At 37.8% G+C, this 24250-nt stretch overlaps 1 protein-coding gene across 1 annotated transcript in view; it reads right to left on the bottom strand.

The window, feature by feature from the left end:
* The window catches only part of LOC145788328 (adhesion G-protein coupled receptor G7-like), a 29673-nt gene extending 5733 nt beyond the window's left edge, over positions 1–23940 (bottom strand). The window contains exons 1-10 of the mRNA XM_082600106.1: positions 23850–23940; positions 22956–23071; positions 21571–21738; positions 20979–21194; positions 18184–18399; positions 15945–16079; positions 5947–6087; positions 5736–5845; positions 4513–4723; positions 3792–3933 (exon numbers count right to left, since the gene is read on the bottom strand). Of these exons, the coding sequence (XP_082456232.1) occupies positions 3792–3933; positions 4513–4723; positions 5736–5845; positions 5947–6087; positions 15945–16079; positions 18184–18399; positions 20979–21194; positions 21571–21738; positions 22956–23071; positions 23850–23940 (1546 nt within the window). The remainder of the gene's footprint in view (positions 1–3791; positions 3934–4512; positions 4724–5735; positions 5846–5946; positions 6088–15944; positions 16080–18183; positions 18400–20978; positions 21195–21570; positions 21739–22955; positions 23072–23849) is intronic.
* Positions 23941–24250: the final 310 nt, after the last annotated feature.

Raw genomic sequence — 24250 nt, 5'->3', positions numbered from 1 at the left:
TGTATTTCAAAAACAAGTCTTGAAATCGTTTACTCGGAAAGGTAGCCTATCACTGTTCCAAGCGTGCTGTGATGGCTTACCATATAGGCTATAAATCTTATTTTAACGAAGTCCACTGTACCAACATCGCTCTTTTCAAGGGCATAGAGCTCTTGAAATAAAGTTTCTTCAACCTCCGCGATGATATTCATTGATTTTTCGCTTTCTCTCTCTGATCCCTCGTTGTCGATACTGCTCACGATATGAGTGATCACCATTTGGCGAACTTCTTCCGCTTGTATTCCAAGGAGCCATTCCAACCAACGTGAAAGCGGGTAATTCGGATGAGTCGCGCTGGCTAGAATACATTGTGAAACTCTCATTGTGAAACGAGATTTTCCGTGAAAACGAAAAATGACACATAGCGCTTGACGCTTAAAATCGGCAAAATAGTTGACGGCGCTATCACTTCCGTCAACTAAAAAATAAACTGACGGCGCTAGCCTCAGCGTCAGCAAAAAGTTGACGCCGTCACATTGGCAAAAAATCGTCAACTCTTCAAATCCAAAATTTTGGAGTCAAATTGGCCGCATCAACGCACAACACTGACCACAGGTCATTGCAGCTTTTTACTAAAGAGTGGTTCCGTTCTTGTAGAATTTTGTAGTGCTCAAAATCGGTCGACTTGAAATAGTCAGTAAAATTTTGCTGCGCGCTGTCAATGACTGCGAAATACTCTGACCGATATTTCGTCTCTGGTGTTTGAAGTTGAGGAGGTTGACCATGGTCATGTCTTTGCTAAAGACGATTTGGGATCTTTTTGGGACGTGACAGTCTCAATGACTTAGGTTGTAATCCTCCATTAGCTTCTCAGCATTTGCAAAGACACAATAAAATTGTTCTTCACTGCGTAAATGGCGAAGTTCAGCACTACAAAGTTCAGCACCTTCAAGCATGCCAGCCACAGTCACCGTGACACCTTACAAGGCTTTGTTAACACGTAACTCTAGCATTCTGCACTGTTTGGCCCTGGCGTAGCCCAGTGTTGTACGTTGACGGCGTCAACTTTTTGTTGACGCTGAGGCTAGCGTCGTCAGTTTATTTTTTAGTTGACGGAAGTGATAGCGCCGTCAACTATTTTGCCGATTTTAAGCGTCAAGCGCTATGTGTCATTTTTTGTTTTCATGGAAAATCTCGTTTCACAATGAGAGTTTCATTATGTATTCTGGCCAGCGCGACTCATCCGAATTACCCGCTTTCGCGTTGGTTGGAATGGCTACTTGGAATACAAGCGGAAGAAGTTTGCCAAATGGTGATCAGCTGATCACTCATATCGTGAGCAGTATCGAGAACGAGGGATCAGAAAGAGAAAGCGAAAAATCAATGAATGTCATCGCAGAGGTTGAAGATACTTTATTTCAAGAGCTCCATGCCCCTGAAAAGAGCGATGTTGGTGCAGTGGACCTCATCAAAAGATTTATATATGCTAAGCCATCACAGCACGCTTGGAACAGTGATCCTTTTCCGAGTAAACATTTTCAAGACTTGTTTTTGAAATACAACACACCAGTAGCCTACCATTCACCGCTGCTGTGGAATGCATGTTTTCACTTGGAAAGGACATTATGCGTCCCAAACGCAGCAGATTGTCAGACAAACGTTTTGAAATGCTTGTGTTTCTACAAGGAAATAACTAAGAAGCTAAGCAGCTAATTACAATACAGTCTCAAAACAAAACCTGCTCTTTATTATAGCCACTGTTAGCCTAAACGTGGTTGCAATACTTCCGTTTTGTGAGACCCTGGCTAAAATAGCGCTAGACATTAGCGCTGACGCTGACGCCGTCAATTTCTTTAAGAGCTGACGCAGTACTGTACGCCGTAAAGTTTTCAGGCAATTTGCGCTGACGCTGACGCCGTCAATTTATTTCATTGACGCGTACAACACTGGCGTAGCCCAAACAAATACAATTTGGGAGATGCACTAGGGTTTCCTCACATAATAAATCATTTCTACTACGGTCGAGGTTTCCTCGCATAAAACAAAAATGTTGTCTCCCTCTTTTCAGTAGATTTTAAACGTCTGACTAATAAAATTGTGACCTTCGGCTAATATTTCCTCTGTTATAAAAATCATGTAAAAAGATGGTGGGGACATGTAAAAAGATGGTGGGGATATGTCCCCGCTGTCCGATAGGGATCGGCGCCCATGGGTGCAGAGTCACTTGTAGTAAACTACTGACTGAAATGGAACGATCATGTGTTGGTAATGTTAGCAAGACAGATGATGGCACAGCGTTAGTTAGTGGTTTTAGTATGCATGTTCTTTGCTCTCAGTGTTCTCTAGTATTTTTTTTCGATCAGTGATCAGTGGTGTTAGAAGTGTGGTTGCGGTTGTCAGTTAATGTTTTTTCAGTTTATTGTCTTTCGGTTCTTCATTTGATGTTTGTGGTTCGGTACAATGTTAGTAGTTAGTTTTAGAATGTATGTTCTTTGCTTTGAGTTTTCTTTAGGTTTATTGTGCATGAGCTTACAATGGAGTGGTTGAAACCTACTTAACAAAATAGCCTAATAACCACTTGGTAAAAGTGTTGAAATGTTCTTTTTGTTAAAGCCAATTTTTGTTGCCCCTCCAAAGTGTTTTGCTCTGTTACGCCTAAGTATTTAAAAAAAATAGGTTAGTAAAATTTCGAATAACTGTAATTTTAGGGAAAAGTCGTTTTCAAATGGAGCTAAGCAAATTAAATCTCGTAATTTGTCAATTTTCGTCCGATTAAAAAAAAAGATAAGTTAATTTAATGAGCATGCCAAATTTTCATGCTAGCTTTTACTGTGTGATGTACCTTCTGGGTTGAATGACCCCTATGTTCATGACCATTGCTAGTATTTTTTATTAAAAATCTTGCTTTTGGTTTTCATTCCAAGCAAAGGACGTGTGGCTATGACACAACAAACCTTTGTTCGCTATCACTTAGCCAAGCCTACATTTGTACATTTGTGCTGTTTTTCAAACTGGCCAGGGAGTCTAATGAAATAAACCACCTTTTCACATCGATGCAGTGAAAATACACACTATATTATCAGAGATCTTGCCTGTAGGAGGCTCAAATTTATTTTGTCCCCTGGACCAATAAAGGGCTTAACACAGCTATGGGGGGATATCATATTATTACCTTTCTTTTAAAATTTTCAAATTATAATACGATTTAAGTTGTTTTTTGAAAAACGGAAACGTTGTGCTTTTTTTAACCAACAGTTAAGAGATTTTAGATGTTGTTTTAAGATTGCAGTAAAGGTGTATAATATAAAGCTAGTAGGCTAAATTAATTTAACAGTTTTAGTAAGTCTTGTTCATGCAGAGGTTGACTTGGAAATTACTACTCAGTTACATAACTATGCAAATCAAGCGCTATTTTTAACCAAGGTTGTTGAATCGTGGAGTCGGAAAGATTTTGACGTGTCCAGAGTCAGAGTTGTCAATACAAAACAATTAACAATACAGTAATATTTTTGTTTAAAATCATTCTTCAAAACATTGTGTCTTGTTCTTCGTATTGCATTTTAAAACTTTACCAAAAAATAAAAGTATATGTTAATGTTAGGGTTAGTTTTTGTGTACATCGTCGTTTCAGTTTCGATCACAACTTAAATGAAAAATAAATAAAACTTCTAGAAAACACTGCAGCTGGAGAAGGCCGGTTATAAATCAGGCAAGCGGAGTCGTATATTTTTCACCCGACTCCACAGCCCTGCTTTTAACTAACCCTACCAAACCTTAAAGACAATGCCATAAAATAATTTATAACAACTTACGATCAGCACAAAATTGTTTATTTTTAGAGGGGTCAAAATGCCCAAACGTAAGTGCAGCAGAAACTGCAATGATTAGAGCAGGAATTCCATATGCGGCAACACCTGCCTTTATCATGTAATGTTCAGAAGATCCGGGAAACACCTAAATCAGCAAAAACAAGTAGTAGTGAAACTTCACATCGGCAAATTAATTGACACACAACAATCTGCAAACGAATACTACAAGATCAAACAGCAATGATATTATTTTCTGTCTGTGCGATGGAACAACGTAGCCTACTCACTACTACTGAGATGCATTTCTGTTCAGTCGTACGGTACCAAAAGAATTGAAAAGGTTGCAGGTATGTGACACTTCAATTGCATATTGTAACTAGAACTTATATAAAGTGTTAGAACTTAAGCTTAGAACTTATAAAAAGTGTTATATTAGAGCTATACTTTTATGAAAACGTTTTTTTGTTTTGTTTTTATCACAGTAGGCCTACGGTATTAAAAGGTAAGTTAATTACTGGATCATTTCGTGATAAAGGTCTAGGCCTACATTAGACAAGTTTTTATAACAACGTACATCAACTGCTAATTTTTGTTATACATAAAATGATACTGATTTCCATGTAAGGCAAGTATTAACCTTTTTTGGTCTTAACAGGAAAGAACATCTTGCTTTGTGTAACACCAAAGTAAGCTAGTGACTAACCATGCTAAATAGTACACTCACCATGACCAAAGACCTGTATAGCTTCCAGCTGTACAAGGTCATCCAAATGAAGCTCACAAGAAAGGTGTAGTGAAGTAATACTGTCACAACAGCACAAGATGTGAAGTTTTGAACAGCATTGTCAAGTCCGGCCAGAAATATCACGTATGCTACGATAAGGTTGGAGAAAATGTGGATCTGAATCTTTGTCGCTATATGTGACCTTAGTTTTCTGCAAATTGTAAAATATTGTTTTAACGCAGAAGGTAACCCAATAATAGACCTACTGCAATAGAAGCACCCGAAATATATGGTCTAAAAACTACAAATTACAGCAATAGAATTGTTTTGGTAATCAATTTTGTTGATAAAGTTGTGCATTGGGTTGTAATGATTAGAAAATTTGCAATAGAAGTACCCAAAATATATGTGGTCCAAAAACTGCAAATTAGGCTACAGCAATAGAATTGTTTTAATAATCAATTTTGTTAATAAGCTGTGCATTGGTTTATAATGATTAGAAAATTAGTGTGAAACTTCATGCTTTAGATAAAACTATTTTGATAGATGGATACTTCTTCTGAATGCACAGAACGTGTAAAAAGATTTGATGCAATGTTGAGCTGAATTCACTGTAGGCCTGTGCAATAGCCGAGACTCCTGCCTGCTCAAAATTGATTTTGTCTCCCTCGGAATAAGATCTTCTAAAGCCTTCGAGAGTTAAACTTCACCTCAAAAAGGTTTTTTTTCAAACGCTTGGTCTCTTCGAAGTAAAACAACTCCCGCGTCACTGACTGGTAACAGTAGAATTCTAATGTTGTTAAAAATTACATCAATGTTTTCCCTATAATAGAGTTTCTTTCAACACGCTCTTTACAAAAAGTAGTGTGAATAATTATTGATGTTACAAAAATATATTTTTCTTTTTTTATTTGTGAAAAATTGCGTATAATTTTACAGTGTTCTTGGAGCAGTGTTTCTCAAATCAATTTTGCTACGGTCTAAAATTCAATGTTTTTTTTTGAAAATTACCTTCGCAGCCCTCATGCAATCTTGCCATGCTTTTAGCTTCTGTACAATTCCTATGCAATCAAAAGTTTTGCAGCCCGAATTCAATTCCTCAATGGCTCAATTTTGAATTGATAACCACACAGCCAATGAGTTAAGAACCACTGTCTTAGAAGAATAGCTAGTAACGATTTACTTTTAACAAGTAACTACTAGTAACGACTCAAACGACTTACTTGTTCAACGAATAAAGAATCACAGTTGCCGTGAGTGCAATAACTGTCAGTATGCAGCCGACTTTGCCAAAAATGTTCAGTACTATGTCAGCAGGCTTTTCGTAAATGTTCTGCAGAAAATGGAATTGGTCTGTGGTCTGCTGTAGATGGACCGTAAAGAGATACCAGGCCAGACAAATGTATTTCGTTTAGCAACCACAAGTGCACTTACCAAAAGTAGAGCAAAGTTGGTGGTATGTTCAAACTTGCACACTGGAGGTTTGCCATCAGAAAGGATTACACACGAATCTTTGTCAGACCAACTTGATGTGTTGAAATCCCAAAAAACACACCTTTTATCTTGTTGTTCATTCTAAAAAAAAAACTGTATTTCAACTGTGGTAACATGCTGTAGGTGAGAGTTGTGAAGCCAGACAAAGAACATTCGACTCGGTTATTACAGAAGCTCTTACTGATGTTCGAAAGGAGGGGGGTTCGACACCGCTCCAGAGCGCGCGGCTGTGTCTCGCAAAGACACTTGGCAATTGACATGCCAAAATAATAAGAGCAGCTGACTCAAAAACTATGCATCCCTTCGCTGCTTCCTGTTGTATTGCATCTGTGATTGCAGTGTAGGCCTACTGTATGTTGTCGCAATGGGTAGAAAATAAGACATGATTATTATTACTCGGAGCTCAATCGAAACACTTCATAATGCTGTACATGAAAAAGTAGTGTTTGTCGTAAACACTTCTTAAGTAAATTTATGACGTTTACGTCTTCAAATATGTATGGGATTGACCAGCAATAAAATAGCAGGAAGTATTGAATGTAACTGCAGACACCATTTCGGTTTATTGGCCTTGTCAGGCGCAGTACACGATAGTAAACATCAGTAAAGGCCTTGCCATTCTCCGCGTAAAACTACGTAAAAACTCAATAAACAAACAACAAAACTCTCCAAAATTATACTACTATCAGTTATTGTCAAACTCCCAATTACAATCCGACTACAACGTAGAGGTCAATAACAGGTACGCTGCCCTCTGTGACTCAACTATGAGTCAAGAAAGCTCGGACGACTTGTCTTCAAAATGGACAGCTCTTTTGTACTGCCATCACAGCATCGGTCGAAGTAGTTATATTGCACAAAGCAAAAGCTGCCAATCAAGAATAGATAATAATAATAATAATAATAAGAACATTTATATAGCGCCACATCCACAGTCAAACTATGCTCCTGGGCGCTGTACATGACAATGGTGATAATTAATACGGTAATTTCAGTCATAATGTTCATTGAAGTAGAACGTCTTCAAGCGAGTTTTGAATTCATTTAAATTTTCTGCTTCTTTCACACAAATAGGCAAACAGTTCCAGCAACTGGCAGCAACAACTGGGAAGGTACGATTTCCATATTGTGTCTTATATGAAGGATGACTGACGAAGTTCTAAAGCTCATAGATAAGAGAAGAGATTCAAAGAAAGATCTAAGAAATTTCAACTCACTAAATAAGGAAATCAAAATTCGATGTAAGCAACTGACAGAACTATGGTAGAATCAACAATGTGACGAGGTTGAGCGTAGAACAACCATTGCTCACATCCAAGTGAAGAAGATGCAAAAGAACTCTGTGCACTCTTGCATAGGCTGAATCAAAACCAAGAATGGTAACATCTTGCTGGAGAAAGATGATATCCTGAAGATATGGGCCGAATATATCTGGAATTTGTTCGACGATGCTCGTGGAAGCAAACCAGCGTTATCGATAGAGATGGATGGTCCACCGACCTTAGAAAGTGAAATACGTCATGCTATAAACAGAGCTAAATTGAAAAAAGCTCCAGGATCTGACGCTGTGCATGCAGAAACCCTTAAGGCTTTAGACGATTTTGGTATAAAAAAGTTGTCTAAAATCGCGAATGAATTTATGACAAAAGAAATATTCCGAAAGACTTTTTAAAATCGATCGTCATCACATTACCAAAGAAGTCCGGGCTATTGATTCCTAACTACATCGCACAATCATTCTAATGAGTCATGTCATCAAACATTTTCTGACCGTTTTACTCCATCGACTACGCAGATGTATCAATCCCGATATCTCAAATGTGCCATGCGGGTTTGTGAAAGACAAAGGAACTAGAAACACCACATTAGTAGTAAGTAATACCGCATCTCGGACCCCCATGCCCCATGCTGTGACGTCAAAAAAGAAACAAACCAAAAACCACTCATGCATGACAATGAATTGTTATTTGTTTCTATCATGACGTCAAGGTGTTGACATCACAAAAGGTGTTGAAGCGGAACAGTCTCACTTTTGCCCCATGCTGTGACGTCAAAAAAGAAATAAACCAAAAACCACTCATGCATGACAATGAATTGTTGTTTGTTTTTATGATGATGCTAAGGTGTTGACGTCACAAAAGGTGTTGAAGCGGAACAGTCCCACTTTTAGTGTAAATTCACCCGCCAAAATTGAAATGTATACAAAGAAATTAAAATTCAAATGTATCAAGAATAAATAAAGAAATTAGAGTATAGTTCAAGATCCAGGGTTGCCAGATGTATGGTAAACATGTTCCACATAAGTGTTCAAGTTTGACAAGAAGCACTCATGTGTGACAATGAATTATTGTTTGTTTCTATGATGACGTCAAGGTGTTCAAACTTCAGAGTTGCCAGATGTATGGTAAACATGTTCCACATGAGTGTTCAAGTGTGACAAGAACCACTCATGTGTGACAATGAATTGTTGTTTGTTTCTATGATGACGTCAAGGTGTTCAAACTCCAGGGTTGCCAGATGTATGGTAAACATGCTCCACATGATTGTTCAAGTGTGACAAGAACCACTCACGTGTGACAATGAATTGTTGTTTGTTTCTATGATTTGTTTTGCACTTGTTTCTTTTCACCTGCATCATTTCAGCTTTTTGTGCTTTGCGATAAAATTGCTAACTTGTTTTTTTTTCCTTAAAGAAACTTATTTCTTTTCACCTGCATCATTTTAGCTTTTTGTGCTTTGCGATAAAATGAAATTGCTAACTTGTATTTTATTTTTTATTGAATAAATTTCGAAAAAAAACTTGTTCCTTTTCACCTGCATCATTTTAGCTTTTTGCGCTTTGCAATAAAATAAAATTGCTAACTTGTATCTTTTTTCTTTTTTTATTGAACAAATTTCGCTTTTTATCTGCATCATTTTAGCTTTTTGCGCTTTGCAATAAAATAAAATTGCTAACTTGTATTTTTTTTCCTTTTTTATTGAACAAATTTCGAAAAGAAACTTGTTTCTTTTCACCTGCATCATTTTAGCTTTTTGTGCTTTGCAATAAAATAAAATTGCTATAACTTGTATTTTTTTCTTTTTTATAGAACAAATTTCGCTTTGCACCTGCATCATTTTAGCTTTTTGCGCTTTGCGATAAAATAAAATTGACAACTTGTATTTTTGTTTTGTTTTTTTCTTATTAGGCAACAACAACAATATAATTTTAAGTGCAAAGGTAGAATAAAAAAAATGCATTGAAAGGTGAAGCAGGAAGAATTTTTTTTTTCTAATTTCATACCCAAAGAAGAAAAAAAAGTTGAGATAAAAATGAAGCAATGGTGTAATAGACATGCATAGGCTACATAACAAAAAAAACAAACAAAACAACGAAAAAAAGAACAACATGAAATTGAGGTAAAAATGCAACAACTGTGTAATAGACACAAATACATAATAAAAAACAAAAAAAAAACAACTAAACAAATGTACAAATTAAATTTTTATTCTATAATGCTGGCGTACAAAGTCTTCAATAGCACGATCGTTTGCATTAAGATTTGAATGAAAATTTGAGACAATCGCCTTCATGGATACATCGCGACAGCGTTTTAATAGAAAATACATGCAATAGTGACCACAGACAAGCGACAAAGGTCCTTGAATTGTGGTGTGGTTCCAAATCCAATCGATCGAGTGGAGATGCATGAAATCGATAAATTCACGCTGGTAGGGTCGGATACCAAAAGAATCGAAAAATTCGCCTTGCTCGTGACCATTCAAATAAACAGCAACCCAGTGTTCACCCGGTTGATCGCTTTCGTCGGTGTTGAAGACAAAGGCGGCAGGGGGAGATACGTCTTGGGGCAACATGTCTCTCGCGTACACACCCTTGAAAATCAGCTTTAGACAAGAGTCGTTGAATAAAATCCTTGAAATCTGGTCCGAGTTCATGCCAAATAGTCGAATATGACACTTTTGTTGCGATCAATTTCTAGAAGATTGTCGTGCTCTGCATAGACGATGACGTTGATAATAGTTTGCTGTAAGGCTGTCGCAAAGTGAATTTCCAATCGCAAGTTGCCATGCTTTATTAATTCGAAATGACTTGCCCCCGAACCAAGGTCCGGTGTCAAATCAAATGCAAACAGGGTATATTCGCCTGGATATTCTGCTCTGGAGATATCATTGCCTTTGTCTGCGTATTATTGACTTGTTCCTGTAAATAGGGAGAGGTAGCTGCGTATATACTTTTGAAATTTGAAATCAAACGGATTTCTAGCCGACAGACCGTTGAAAGAAGCATTGTCCACCATGCCGATCACCACTCTTCTTGGTAACTGACCGAGAAAGAGATTTTCTTTGGTGACGGTGAGATTGCCTCTTGGCACGGTAAAAGCTTTTGTTTCTACACGGCGGATTGGATACTTGGCTGTTCCAGACTGGAGCGCCTTGATGTGGGCGATTCTTACAGGGTCACTGGGTTTGACCTTTCTACAGAATAAAACCACTTCTTGCAGTTTGACCTTTCCTTCCCCATGAGACAAAACGCGTCAGAGGCTCTATTCAATTTGAGTTTCATCTCGACTCCGTTGAGTAAATATCGATTCTGAAAGGTCATATCCAGATGCAATTTCCCGATCATGTCCACCGATCGACTTTCTCGGGTCAACGCCTTGCGTCGATTGAAGCCTACATTTGCATCAGCGAGCGTATCAAACTTATCCTTGGAGTCCTTGTACCATAAGTTTGCAGAGAGCTGTGAAGATTTTGCAGGTCCTCCGAAACTGAGGAGAGTCTCCAAGTAGGCTCTGTAGGGAAACGTGTGATTCGATTGGGAAATCTGGCTGTTGTTTAGGCTTAAGTTGATCTGTGACCACAGACTGTGCAACCAATTGCAAACCGGAGCAACGGCATCGTCTGCTTCTAAATTTGTGCCGTCGTTTTTGACCACTTTAGCACGAACGTAGAGTAAGGTGTTGCCAAATCGATGTAGTAGTCACCTTCCTCGACAATCAAAAATTCGACAGGACCGCTGTCGGTGAGAGTAGATTACGGGCGATGTTCCACGTAATGTCGTAATGTCCACTTTCCAAACTGGTTTGGGTAGGCGGAACAGCAAACAAATCCAGCTCGGTTTTCAACCCTTCACAAGACTTTTCATGAATCAAGCTAGCCATCGAAAATGTTTTCTGATACGACTGCTTTCCGTCTACGTTTTTTCAAACTGTTGGATTTTTTGATTTTCTTTCGCCTTTTGGCAGGCGGAGATGAGAAAAAGGTCTCGTGTGGTGGGATTTGATGGACCGGGGCTGCGACGCGTTTCATTAAATTGACACCAGCCTGCTTCGATCTTTGTAAAGCTGCTTCTTTTGCACTTTTTCCAGATAACACATCTGAAGCAAAATGTGCACCTGACCTGAGAACTTCTTTTCCAACCGTCTTTGCTCCTGACTTGATCAAAGGCAAGATTGCTTTTCCGAGGCTAAAAAATATACTCCCCAAACCATAACCGTTTTGATATTGGGCACCGGAAAAAAAATGCCTGGTGAACCGTGACCAACCTGGGAGATGTAGTAGTTTTCGTAGGCTCTTGCGTTGCAACAGAACGCGGGCTTGTGAGGCATTATAGTTGATGAAGAAGTCTTTTCCGAAAGTGAAGCGTGACCACTACGTTTCCCGTCTCAAATTGAACTGGCTTGCCCTGATCGTCTCGCAACGATATATGTACCGTGTCGAAGTTTTTCAGTTGAACGGTGTGATAATGCACTTTCTCACTTCTTCGATAAATGTAATCACCATCTTTTCCTTAACTATACCCAGCAAAGGAGCTAAGGTGTCGCCAACCACCCGGGGTTCTACCACATCGCAATACAAGTACATGGCATAAAAACCTTGGTGTATACTGTATATGTACGTGGCGTCTTGCTTCATATTCACCGCTTTTAAAACGCTTTCTATGGAACTCCAACAATCCAGCAAGTCCTTCACCCATCGTGATGTGGGCGCCGCTTTTGACCAACAAATTGATAAGCCCTGTGTAAGGATTGTAATACAAGTGTAATGACAATTGTGTTCCAATTGTAGCCTACGCTTTAATTTCATTTCCAAGTATTGAAGGATGGCTGGAGGATTAGGGTAGTGACCAGAATCCAAGGCCACGACAATGTCAATTACACCGTCTACATAGCGCAACCAATTATTGACCGAGTTGAAGATGTTCCTCCAGGAGTGTGGATATTGGATTTCGGCGATACCAACCTCCCAATCTCCTTCCAAGTTGATCTCATTCGGTAGTCTGACCACATAATCCGTCAAGGTGTTGGAGGCGAAAAATTTCATGGAACTGTTACTCGGCAGGGTTAGGTAAAACATTTTTCTTTGGATATTTTATTTTGGGTTGGGGCATAACCAACTCTAAACAATTGGAAAGCAACACGATCCAAAGTTTGTGCGGATCCTCTTCTAAAGTCAGATTGTAGAGACTGAACGATATCACAATCAAAATGACAACCATTTGAAAAAAATAGACTATTTCACTTCTGGGAACGTTTTTTCCACACATTTTCCACTCAGCCATAACGCACAACACTCGCTTCATCAATCCAGCAATTGAACTTGTCCGGGTAACCGAGCCACTTTACAAGGATCTGTTTCTTTCGATTTTTTTTTCTCTTCCCTAGAATCGCTTCTACCTTGTAGATGTCGTGATCAAATCTGTTTGAAATTGTTTTGCGATGCAACCGACCACCACAAGACTAGTAAAATCAATCGTGCTGGCGCCATGTTATCTTCTTTTTGAGACTAGGAAAAGAGCGAGTATCACCCAACTCTTCTTGTAACTCTTTCAAACCGGTCGGTTGAAAGTTTTTGGATTTATGAACAACAGCCGAAATCAAATGTTTTATATTAGAGTTAGGAATCGCCTGTCCATGAATAGTAAGTTCGCCTGATTTGTTCCTACCGAGAGAAGAATTGTTTTTCATGAAGTCCACAAGACCACGACTTTTTTCCGAGGTAGGGTTTTGCAACTCCTGCCAATATGTCATCCTCAGTAAAATGTCGTTTCTCTTCAAGAACAATCTTTGTTTGAGTGTCGACATATTTTTCACGATAAACAATGTACTGCTGCAAGATTTGATCGTAAAGTTTCACTTTTTCACTCGTGGTCAGATCAGAACGAGAAAGAATGTCATTCATTTTGGAGTCCAACTCACTCATCGCGTTCAGCAAAGGAGGTTTTTGCATGTTCTTTTCTCGCATCGATGTTAGAAGGCGTGGTTCCACAAGGCTCATCTTTTTGACACTCTCCATTTTGTTATTTTGAAGCCAAAGTGCCGATCAACCCAGCGATCGCAGGAACAACGGCGGATAGGAGAGCTCCCAGAAAGCCTCCGTGTTGATTAATCTGTCGTTTTGTAGTAAGACTGGTCTTCTTTTTGGCCAGCTCACGCAAAGGTTTCTTGTATTTAAGCAGATTTGCCTTTTGCTTTGAAGAGATGGGGACGTTGCCCTTCAACACGTTGTAGCAGCAATCACAAACACACTTAATCAATTCGTTATCTGCTGACTTTATAACCCCCTTAGCAACATTAGGATTCGCTTTGGAAAGAAGTTCATCAAGGAATGGGGATGTATACAAAATTGGTTTCTCCTGGAAAGATGTCAGTTCGCAATCAAAATTTTTCCGGGGTGCTTTGTTTAAAATCCAACAGTAAATAACCGAAAGGCTTAGATGTTGGGTCTGCAAAAGCTTCTTGAAGAACACCCGTTTGCCTCGGATAAGCTAGCTTTGCCAAATGAAGTATCTGGGAGTTGTCTCTAGGGTTTTTAAACACCACAAAATAATGTGCGTTGAGACTGATCGTCCAGTGTTCTACTCTAATTTCTTTGTTTATTCTTTATGCATTTGAATTTTTGGCTGGGAAATTTACACAAAATGGGACTTCTGGCAACCCTGGAGCTTGAACACCTTGACGTCATCATAGAAAAAAACAACAATTCATTGTCACATGTGAGTGGTTCTTGTCACACTTGAACACTCATGTGGAACATGTTTACCATACATCTGACAACCCTGGAACTTAAATCATGCTCTAATTTCTTTGTTTATTCTTTATACATTTCAATTTTTGGCGGGTGAAGTTAGACAAAAAGTGGGACTTCTGGCAACCCTAGAGCTTAAACACCTTGACGTCATCATAGAAACAAACAACAATTCGTTGTCACATGTGAGTGGTTCTTGTCACACTTGAACACTCATGTGGAACATGTTTACCATACATCTGGCAACCCTGAAGCTTGAACACCTTGACGTCATCATAGAAACAAACAACAATTCATTGTCACACATGAGTGGTTCTTGTCACACTTGAACACTCATGTGGAACATGTTTACCATACATCTGGCAACACTGGAGCTTGAATCATCCTCTAATTTCTTTGTTTATTCTTTATACATTTGAATTTTGGCGGGTGAATTTACACAGAAAGTGGGACTTCAGGCAACCCTGGAGCTTGAACACCTTGACGTCATCATAGAAACAAACAACATCATTGTCATGCATGAGTGGTTTTTGGTTTGTTTCTTTTTTGACGTCACAGCATGGGGCATGGGGGTCCGAGATGCGGTATTACTTACTACTCACATTTTTAATCAGGACACTTGGAGAGGTCGATAGAACACAGGGAAACCTGTACTTCTGCTTTCTGGACTTCAGTAAAGTTTTGAACCGTGTTAGACATGTATTCTTGATGCCCTTCTGTTTCTTTGTCTGATTACTTTTGTTTGAACTTTGCTATTACCAAGTAAATGTCACATTGTAACGGCTCATTTTGCCAATATAATATCGGCAAAAAGTTTCACTATGAGGATATCACAAATATGCTTATACACCTACTTCTTTACAACGAAACTTTTTATACTCGCCTACATTGCAGATTTTTTTTTGTAGACCAGTTGACTGCAGTCGTTGTGACTCTTCTGGGGGTCGGCCAGAGAGTTGATTCTTGCTTTGAACTTTGATAATGAAGAGAAAAAGTGGTGGTGGGGGTGAAATCGAGCCCAGTACCTCGTCGAGGTTGCTGCCTTCCTAACTCTGGACCGCTGGGCTACACTGACGACGGCTAAAAGTTCTCTCTAGTTTCTGTAAGATGTTTCAAGAGCGCTTACAATATCACGAGCATGTAGCACTTCGTCTGCAGCGGCGGCCTGCGGGTTGCATATACGCCTACGATTACAACTAAACGGGACGCTATTAACTGAATACCAGCATTGTCTACGTGACTTAAAAAAAAGCCTTTAACAATATGTTTATATTTCTAAGCTGTTTTAGTAATATCTAGTGTATCGTTTTTTTGTTTTGTTTTTGTTTTGTTTTGTTTTTGTTAGTCTTGCAAGGACTGGTGCGTTGCGTACCACCAAGAATTTGGACTAATGATATTGAAGACTGGTCAGGACTTAATTACAAAACTGCAGTAAAAACATCTCACAACAGAGAAACTTGGCGTCTCATTGCCTCTAACTCTCGACGAGAGGAAGGAACTTAATGATGATGATGATAAAATGTTAAAAGAAAAAAATCACCAACTTATTTTTCTCTTTTTTTTTTCAATTTTTTTAAAAATTCTAATAAGGTGTTGCGACCGCGCCGTATTTTAAACTGATTGTCCTGTTTTAGTATCATGCACGTTATAACGTGCGCGCTTTGTCGCTTCTACATTTCTAGACCTCTGCTATATTTGACATATATTGTTTTTTCGTTGTGATGGCCAGAAATGAAAACAAACTGAACTGAACTTTTCTTATTACTTAAAATTCTTAAGTAGCTTAACTCGAGTATATTTTTAATCTTTACTTATTACTCAAGTAAACAAAATTGCTTTACTTGAATCCAGGCTTAGCCCTAATATTGAAAGAAACATTATTCTGTAATTGATTCATTGTTTTCGCTTACCACAGTAGCAATGTCCTCGGTTTTCCTGGTGCCGTCGATTTGGCCGTATTTTGAAGTTTCATTTCTAAATGCGATTTTTATCGAATCCTTTAATTTATCCAATGTGGCGTTGGTCTCTATTTTGACGGATAAAATCTGGTAAACATAAGAAATATTTGGTGCATGACGTTTTGATAATGTAGTTTAAATTATAAAGCTTTGGTAGAGAGTTTGCTTTGTTGAACCATAGACAGACAAAACAAAGTAACTTTAGCTGGTTCATGTTTTATTACTAAGAGATATAACATATCAAAAATATCAACTCAAATGTTTTCGACACGTACGTAAGATTTAAGTAATTCCTGATGAGGACACACGCACGTATCTCACCAAATAGTCAGCTCACAGCTTTATTCTATACTCCACAAGCATCCAACAGTGCCACCGACGCCATTTTTAAATAAAACAAGCTATTACTGTCAAACTGTTGCAGTTATGCTCTTGCCTAGTCATAATAAATAAGACTATAGGCTACCTATTCACAGCGGCATCGCTAAATATTTGATAAAAATGATGAACAATGTTTTCCTCTTTATGCAAAACAATAAAAAATTTCTTAAAATTTGACATATTTTTCTCAAGCTCCCAGTGGTAGCTAGGGGCGGATCCAGTAACTGCCTTAGAAGGGGAGGGTGATTTCATCAGAACGCAATGATATAGAAGTCTACATGTACAATGTACATCAATCCTATCATGAAAATACACCGTGAATAAAGTTACTTTCGTTCACTTTAAAGGTGAACAATCGCCTCCCTGCATCCGATAATGATTGTAATTGAAATATCGTTGGCCACGTGGCTTTATCTTAAAACCGTTAACCATATCTTAATACGAGCTTATTTCGTACGCGAAAAGCACTTCACAGGCTATCTTAGCCCTGTGCTAATTAATCGCTCATAACGGGAGCTATGAAAATCACAGAGCCAAACTATTTTACAAGATGATAGCCATGTGTATTGTGCGTATAGAAATTAATTTTTTAACCAACAAATTTATTGAAATAAATTGTTGGAGATGAAAAGACTTCAGAAAGTCAGTTTTTATTCTACTTTCCCGAAAATAGCTTCAAAATTGAAATTTTTGAATTATCACATAAAGTAATGCTAAACTAAACAAAAAAATACTTTTTCTCATAAATATAAGGCATTTTTACATTTCAAAGTTATTGCACTAACATTTATATTGCACTTGCATTAAATTATACATATCTAGAATTGCAGGAAAATGTCTAGCCACCTGAGACGAAATACTTATTGTGAAGGGCAGGAAGGTAGAAAAATGACCAGTTAGGTTTAGAAAATTTGCAAAGAATGAAAACTAAAAGTCAAGAAATTTCACATTTCTAGCATATTTCCTTCTATGAAATATTTCACTACTAGAGTGGGGCGTCCTCATAAAACCCCGTGTCGCTACAGATAGGGTTAAAGTGTAAAATCAAAATGCAATGCCGTGAAACCGGAGGTTGGACACAGCGGAAGACTGGGTACTGTTGAAGGATTTCCCTACGTGACTGGAGTGAGAGAATCCCATAGCCTATACGGTGTTGAAAGCAGGAACGAACGTCAATGTCCTTTTAGGCGCAATGATTGCATTGCCAAATTGCTGTATGTTCAGTGACCTATGCATATGCAGCAGAACATTGTGATCGCCTGTGGCAGTGCAATATGCCGTATTTGCATTTCTTATGCTGCTGATCTGTGGTTAAAGGTTCAACAAAAATGTTGAATTGTTTTCTTTCAAAACTATTTAGTCGTTCCTGGAACACTATAGCCCTTTTACGGAACTCCTAAGAGTTCCGTGGAATTCACTTTTAAATCCCTGGATTAATGAACTAAAATGCAGACAATAATCATGGCGACCTATTACAAACCGCAAGTATGAAAAACCTTTACGATCAGTCCAGAGTCAAAGCCGTTTTTGATCACAGCAAGTTTTTGTATGGCTGCAATAATCTCTTTTGTTACAATTACGATATTTAATGTACCTAACTGTACGTATTATCCCCACTGAGGTAAATGGAAATTTGTGAAAGGTAAATTTATAGCAAAATCGATCCAATGAGAAACATACAAGTTGATGAAGTTTTTCCGCCCCTCTGCCTCTATCGGCAGGCTCTGCCCTTGATCCTCAAGCTATTTTTATTAAAGCATAGTAATCTCTAGTTGTCGTAAATTCTATGCTAAAACTGAATACTTCTTACCGAGCTAACGGTATCGTTTGATTTAAACATGCCATCATTGTAGTATACCATGAAAGTGACTTTCAGGTGATTCGGCCTGCTACTGCCGCTCAGAGCTTTGGCAACAGTGCTTTTAGGAATGGTAACTGTGAAAGGTACCACATCAATCTTGACTGCTGAAGGCTGTATAGGAAAGTATAATTCTTCTACTGTTTCTGGATTGGTACTTCCTGTAACCTAAACATGCAAATAAATAAGCTTGGTTCAAGTAAAACATACAGTAATGAATTAGCGAAATGACTAAATTATCTCAAAAGTTCACATTTTTGCATGCTCAGTTGGATAAAATACTTCGTTGTTTTTTGCTTCCAACCTTCAATGCGAAAAGAAACCTGTTGATAATAATGAGTTGGATAAACAAACATTTGTTTCTGTAACAAATGTGATACACTTCATGCACGCTGTAGGCTATATTAAAGGGCACAAATAGCCTACTGGTTGTATTATTATTTTCTATTTACTGTTTCTTTTGGAATTTTACTAATAAAATTTCGCTTGAAATTTGGATTTGCTTTGTTTCGGTGAATTCCAAATTGTTGTTCAAATTTGATATTTTAATTAAAAGAATGTCATACCGTTATAGCTTGGATAACTGCTAAAGAATTTCAAGAGATCACAACTATTTCATCTAAGTAGGCTATGTAAAAATAATATAATCATATAGCTCCTAAAACGAATCATTTATTAATGTAAGTGCACATTTTACAAAACATAATTTCAGTTTCAATCTCATTTTACGAAAATTCAGGTTCCCGTCCATCAACATTTATTTCATCCTCATTTAACGAATTGGCGGGTTCTTTTCACGTCATATTCTGTCATACTTGTTGGGCATGTCATCTCTGTCGACCTTTGTCACTTCTCAACTATCTTTTGCGCACCCTCCTCAGCACGCCTAAGCAGTTCTGGGCAGTTGATTGATACGTGCATTAATGCGTTCAGGGTGACATTCTGGCCATGCGGTTGCCAGAGGAATTGACAACGCAATGCAGTTATATTTTTCAGAATATGTTATCTCGAGCAATTTGCCGCAGACTTCACCAGCATCTTGGTTTGATTTTGAATTTTTTATTCTCGGACTGACAAAACCTTGATAGGATATTTCTGGTGGTTTCGCATACTTGTAGAGGCTTTCGACGCAGGGCCGATTACCGAGATTGACAGAGTGAAGTTTTCCGATTGCTAAAATGTTTTTGCCGGGATTATGCCATTCACTGGGTGCCACTGAATGGAGAGCTGTCCTTAAAATGCGTTGCTCAAGCGCACACCTCGAGAGTTGAACCAGCGCCGCTTGATCTTGAAGATTCTTCGAATAAAGTCACCCGCTAACCAAGTGAAAAATCGGAGTGGACGGCATCTTGATCGAGTTCAAATTCTGTGATTACAGTTTAATCTTTTTAACTTTGAAAATCATTTAGTAGGCTACCTGCAAATTTTTTTTTCAGCATAAGCAACGTCAAACTTGTTGAAGGGCAGCTGGAGATTATGATTCGCATAACGCTGGGACAGGTAGGCATCAAGAAGAATTTCTTTAATATCAAAGATCCGAAAAGCAAAGGGTAGGCTACCTCAAGCTCGGGAAAACGGTCTTCAAAATTATGGAACAGTTCCTCACAAAGTGAAATGGGCCAACATCATCTTCGAAAAACTGATTTTGCAAGTTAAGCAAGATTTTTGAAATGTTTTCCCACTTAACTTTCAAGCTGCAGTGTTTAAAGCGTGACCTGGTCTGAATCGGCAGTTCGCTCAATCTCGTTCTGACGCAATGAAAGTGAGTTGAGAAATGTTTGTGAGAAATGTTAAAGCTACCCTTTTTGAAAGAGAACACATATCTTGTTGGGATGTTTCAAAATAATATTCAGGAGGGAAAGAGAGAAAAGTAAGCGTTTCAGACGAAATGAATAACACTATAACTATACTCTGTAATCCATCTTTTCGGAAGCAAAATAATGGGTTGTAGCCCATCAGCAGAGAATTCTTCCTTCATTGCAGTTACGCTTTACCATGAGACAGTCAAGTAGTTAACGGCAGGCATCGACTAATTTTCGTTCATATGAATCAATTTTATCTGCTTACACTTCTTTGCGTTATGCCATTTTTAAAGACGATACTGACAAGTAGGCTACTTTCACGTTTGCAATGCTGTATGTGTTGCAGACATCTAAACGGAACGAAAAAAAAATCAAAAAACGAATTTTTGTATTTTGTCAGAAATTTTAGTCATTTAAGGTATTTTCAAAAATAAATACAAAAAATTTGTAAACATATTTCTAAAGACTGTTGAAAATGCAATAAGTTTCATGTGTTGATTTTTTTTCTGGCAGTCACCGTTTTCAAAAAACAGCAATTTAAAATCACAGCCTTGCTCAAGCTAAATTTTGAAAAATGCATCAAAAAAGCGTGGCAGTTAAACGGGCAATGCATAGCCGTGCATTGTGTAAGTGATCAGGTTTTGTGCAGTCACTTTCTATTATGAGGGGTTTAGCGTCATATCGCATGTAGGCTAATAGCGACAGGTTTGCTTAATTCAAATCAATACCGAGTGGACAGCGATCTCGCTTACAAGACTAACTGCTAATTCTTTGCTGTTGTCACAGAAGTAGACTGTATTTTGAGGGATGGTTTCGCTTCCTTAAAAAACTTGAAAAAACCTTGCCTGGTAGCAGCTACTAGTTGTGGAAAAGCGATTAAAAACTGAAATTAATTCCAAAGTCAACTTTCAAACTGCTGTAGTTATGATGTCGTTTTGTACTCACTTCAACGTAAAGAAAGTCAGCATTAAAAGTTTGGTTTTCTCCGGTGTATTCAATATATTCACTAAAGTTTTCTAAAGCCAAAACTGCAGTCCTTCCTGGGTGATCTTCAGCTGCGATTTCTCTATCTTCAGTGACGTTCACGCTTTTTTCAGAATTAGAGAGTTGTACGCTCAAATTTGACATTATTTGAACGATGTGAGGAAAAACTTGGGCAACCTAAATGTATCAAAATAATAATACCCTACTTCCCAGACAGCGTCTTTACCAGATCGGGGCCAGATAAAGTAGCTGTCTGGGTTGATAAATGTTTTCTTACAAATTGCGAAAACTTTGCCATCAGTCAACAACATCAATTTATTAAGATAAAACAATTAAAGAAGCGTAATTGATCTGTCATTGAATGAGTTATTCCTCATGATTTTGAGTTACTAATTTAATCCGTTTCTGACAAACCAAAAAAACCTACGAGAATAGAACATACAAAAAGCAGTAAGTTGTATAGCTCTTACTTTTAACCATCAAAAAAGATAACAATGAGTATTCTCAAGGAAGCAAAATGTAAACCGTGATAAAGCCTTTAGGCTGCACTCACCACTTCCGTGCGATTATCATAGCTTTTTACCAAATGGCTGAAGTCGTACAAGAATTGTGACACTGTTTTAATTTCATTAGGTGATAAGTCGTCGTTTTGTGACACCAATACTTCCGTCATTCCCAAAGCCTTGATGTATTGATTGCTGTCGAAGTTTTGATAATTATCCTGACAAATAAGTTAATGTTGCTATTATTTAGTCTCTGGTTGAATCAAATATTATTCTTTTTTGATGCGAACATGATGCATTTTATTATTTCTCCTGTTTGGAACATGAGCAATTAACAATGGCCAAAACAAGCTTAGTGCAGACACCAGCGTTGACAGGAGGACGTCCAGGGATACCTTTGGACCGGGGACCGGAAGCTTTTGAGATGTCTAGAAATCTAAAATGGAGCATATAAATGCCTTGTACCTGAAACCACGGTACCAAAAAAAGATTCCCACCTCAAAACCAAACTTCTCGAAAAGACCCTTTGAAACCTTATTTGTTTTGTTTTCACGGAGCCCAGAAGTTTGCTTAACGGCCCAGTATGCATCAATTACTTTATGAACAGTTTGATTCAGGTGTTGTCATATTTAGTTTACTGGCTCGCTAGACAAGTCTAGAGTATTTGAGCGCCAAAAATACAGTAAAATTCAGTCTTGTATTCAATAACTTACGTAAATACGTAGCCAATAGTTGATACGATGTAATGTTCAGATTTTAAAACTACCATTAGCCTATATACAGTAGTAGGCCTACACTTTGCTATGGCCAGATAATAGAAAAATACACTTTGACCAATGATAAAGTGTTTTTAGCGACTTATGTTTTAAGGCCGAATCCTGACCAAACATGAAAATTCGTATGAAGCCCTAAATCAATATAATATTTGGCAAAGTAACGTGGCGTAAGCAAATAGCTACAAAACACGATCTGTAAAATGAACATCCTGAAATGACGTACAAGTTGTATACTGAAATAATCCTTTTTAATGTTTGATTTATCAGTTGTATGGATGCAATGGAAAAGTTCGGCATTTATTGTCCATGTATGAAAGCTCTTATGGGTGCGTCTATTATGACGAAAAGCTACCAATTGGATACCAGTCTAAGGACAATAATTCGAGCTGACTGATGTTCGCATTCGCAAACAAGTAAAAACGGTTGCTTAGATACCAAATGCAATAGCAATAAGAACTGGCAGAAAATATCGAAAGGAACTGATATGTTGGTTTACTTTCCATAAAAGAACCCCATGAAGGTAGGCCCTACAGTTGCAGTTAGGCCACCCTAGAATTGGGGATTGTATTTTAAAAATGCTTGAACCTACGAGGTTGAACCTAATTAACTAATTACGAGGTTGAACCTAGTACTTAAATAGTAAAACTTTACGCACATACCAAAACATCGCTGATAGTCACATTACAAGGAACTTCTACAAGTGTTGTATAATCGAAGAAGTGGGTGCCGTTTTTATCAGGAGAGCATCGAATCGAAGCAGTTGATGACACATTATCTAAATAAAAAAAGACAATGCGTTTGGGTTCATGATTGCAACACAGGTAAAAGTATTTAAATCTTGTTTTGACATTAAAGATAAATTTATAGTAAAGTGTTAAGTAAAAAAAATGAAACTTTAGCCTATTGAAATCATGTACCGGAAAAGTAGGCCGAAGCCTAATGACGGAATCACTGTTATTCTTGTCTAAACTATCTCGAAACACCAACAACAATGCAAAACTGGCAGTAAGCAGACAAACCAAGTTGTGAGGTAAAAAAACGCCTTCCAAAATACAAACTAAACTAAGTAATTAAAACTGGGGCCCCGTTGTTAAATACACTATAGCCAGTAGTGTAAGTATCACCATATCAAAAATATGGCAAGCGAAGTGTATTTAAGTGTTCTTTTTCTGACAATGACAGTATTTTCAGGTACCTCATTATACACAGTAGCTTGTGACCATATGTAAAGTATTTTGAAATATGAAAGCAATTCAATGACAAGACAGAAACAATCACCCACAAATAATACAAAAGAAACTTGGAATAAATAAACTCACAAAACTGACGTTCTGTGACTAGTGTTCTTTTAATTAGTTTATTTTTCGTTTCTTGTGATTGTTAGGCCTACTGTATGTTTGAATTTGATAAACGCTTTACAAAAGATATTGATAGTGTATTTTAGTTCAATGAGGTCAGCATGTTTTAAATGAATGACAACTTTTCGAAGGCATTTGTAGCCTAAAAATATTTAATTTAAAAAGAAAACTTTTGAGATAATTGCCAAGTCCCACTTTCACCGCATCGATATGTTGACTGTACAGTGGAACCATTGACTGGAGTTCCTGGAAAAGTATATACTCCAATCTTTTCTCCAGGGCACATTTCTAGAAATAAATTTTGTTGCAGGTAAATCATGTTCGTGAATCTTCTCTACCTCACTTTTCGGTCTGTGTAGGCTTGTAAATTTTGCCAATAATGTTTCTTTCTCCAGCTGGTGTTTTTCCGAACCAAAGACCCAGAAAACCAATTTTGTTGTATATTAGTTCAGAGGTTGAACCAATGACAAAAAGTGATTTGCTGATTTGAAACAAAGGGATTGCTGTTTCCAATGTGCAAACATTTTGATAAAAGTAATCAAGTTTTGGCCACAGCTTTCTGGTCCACTTAGGCTACTCTGGTCAATCGACTCACG

This window comes from Aplidium turbinatum, chromosome 2 (genome assembly GCF_918807975.1).
Source record: "Aplidium turbinatum chromosome 2, kaAplTurb1.1, whole genome shotgun sequence".
Taxonomy (NCBI): domain Eukaryota; kingdom Metazoa; phylum Chordata; class Ascidiacea; order Aplousobranchia; family Polyclinidae; genus Aplidium; species Aplidium turbinatum.
Note: the sequence above shows the minus strand (reverse complement) of the source record. Positions and strands in the feature narration are given on the sequence as shown.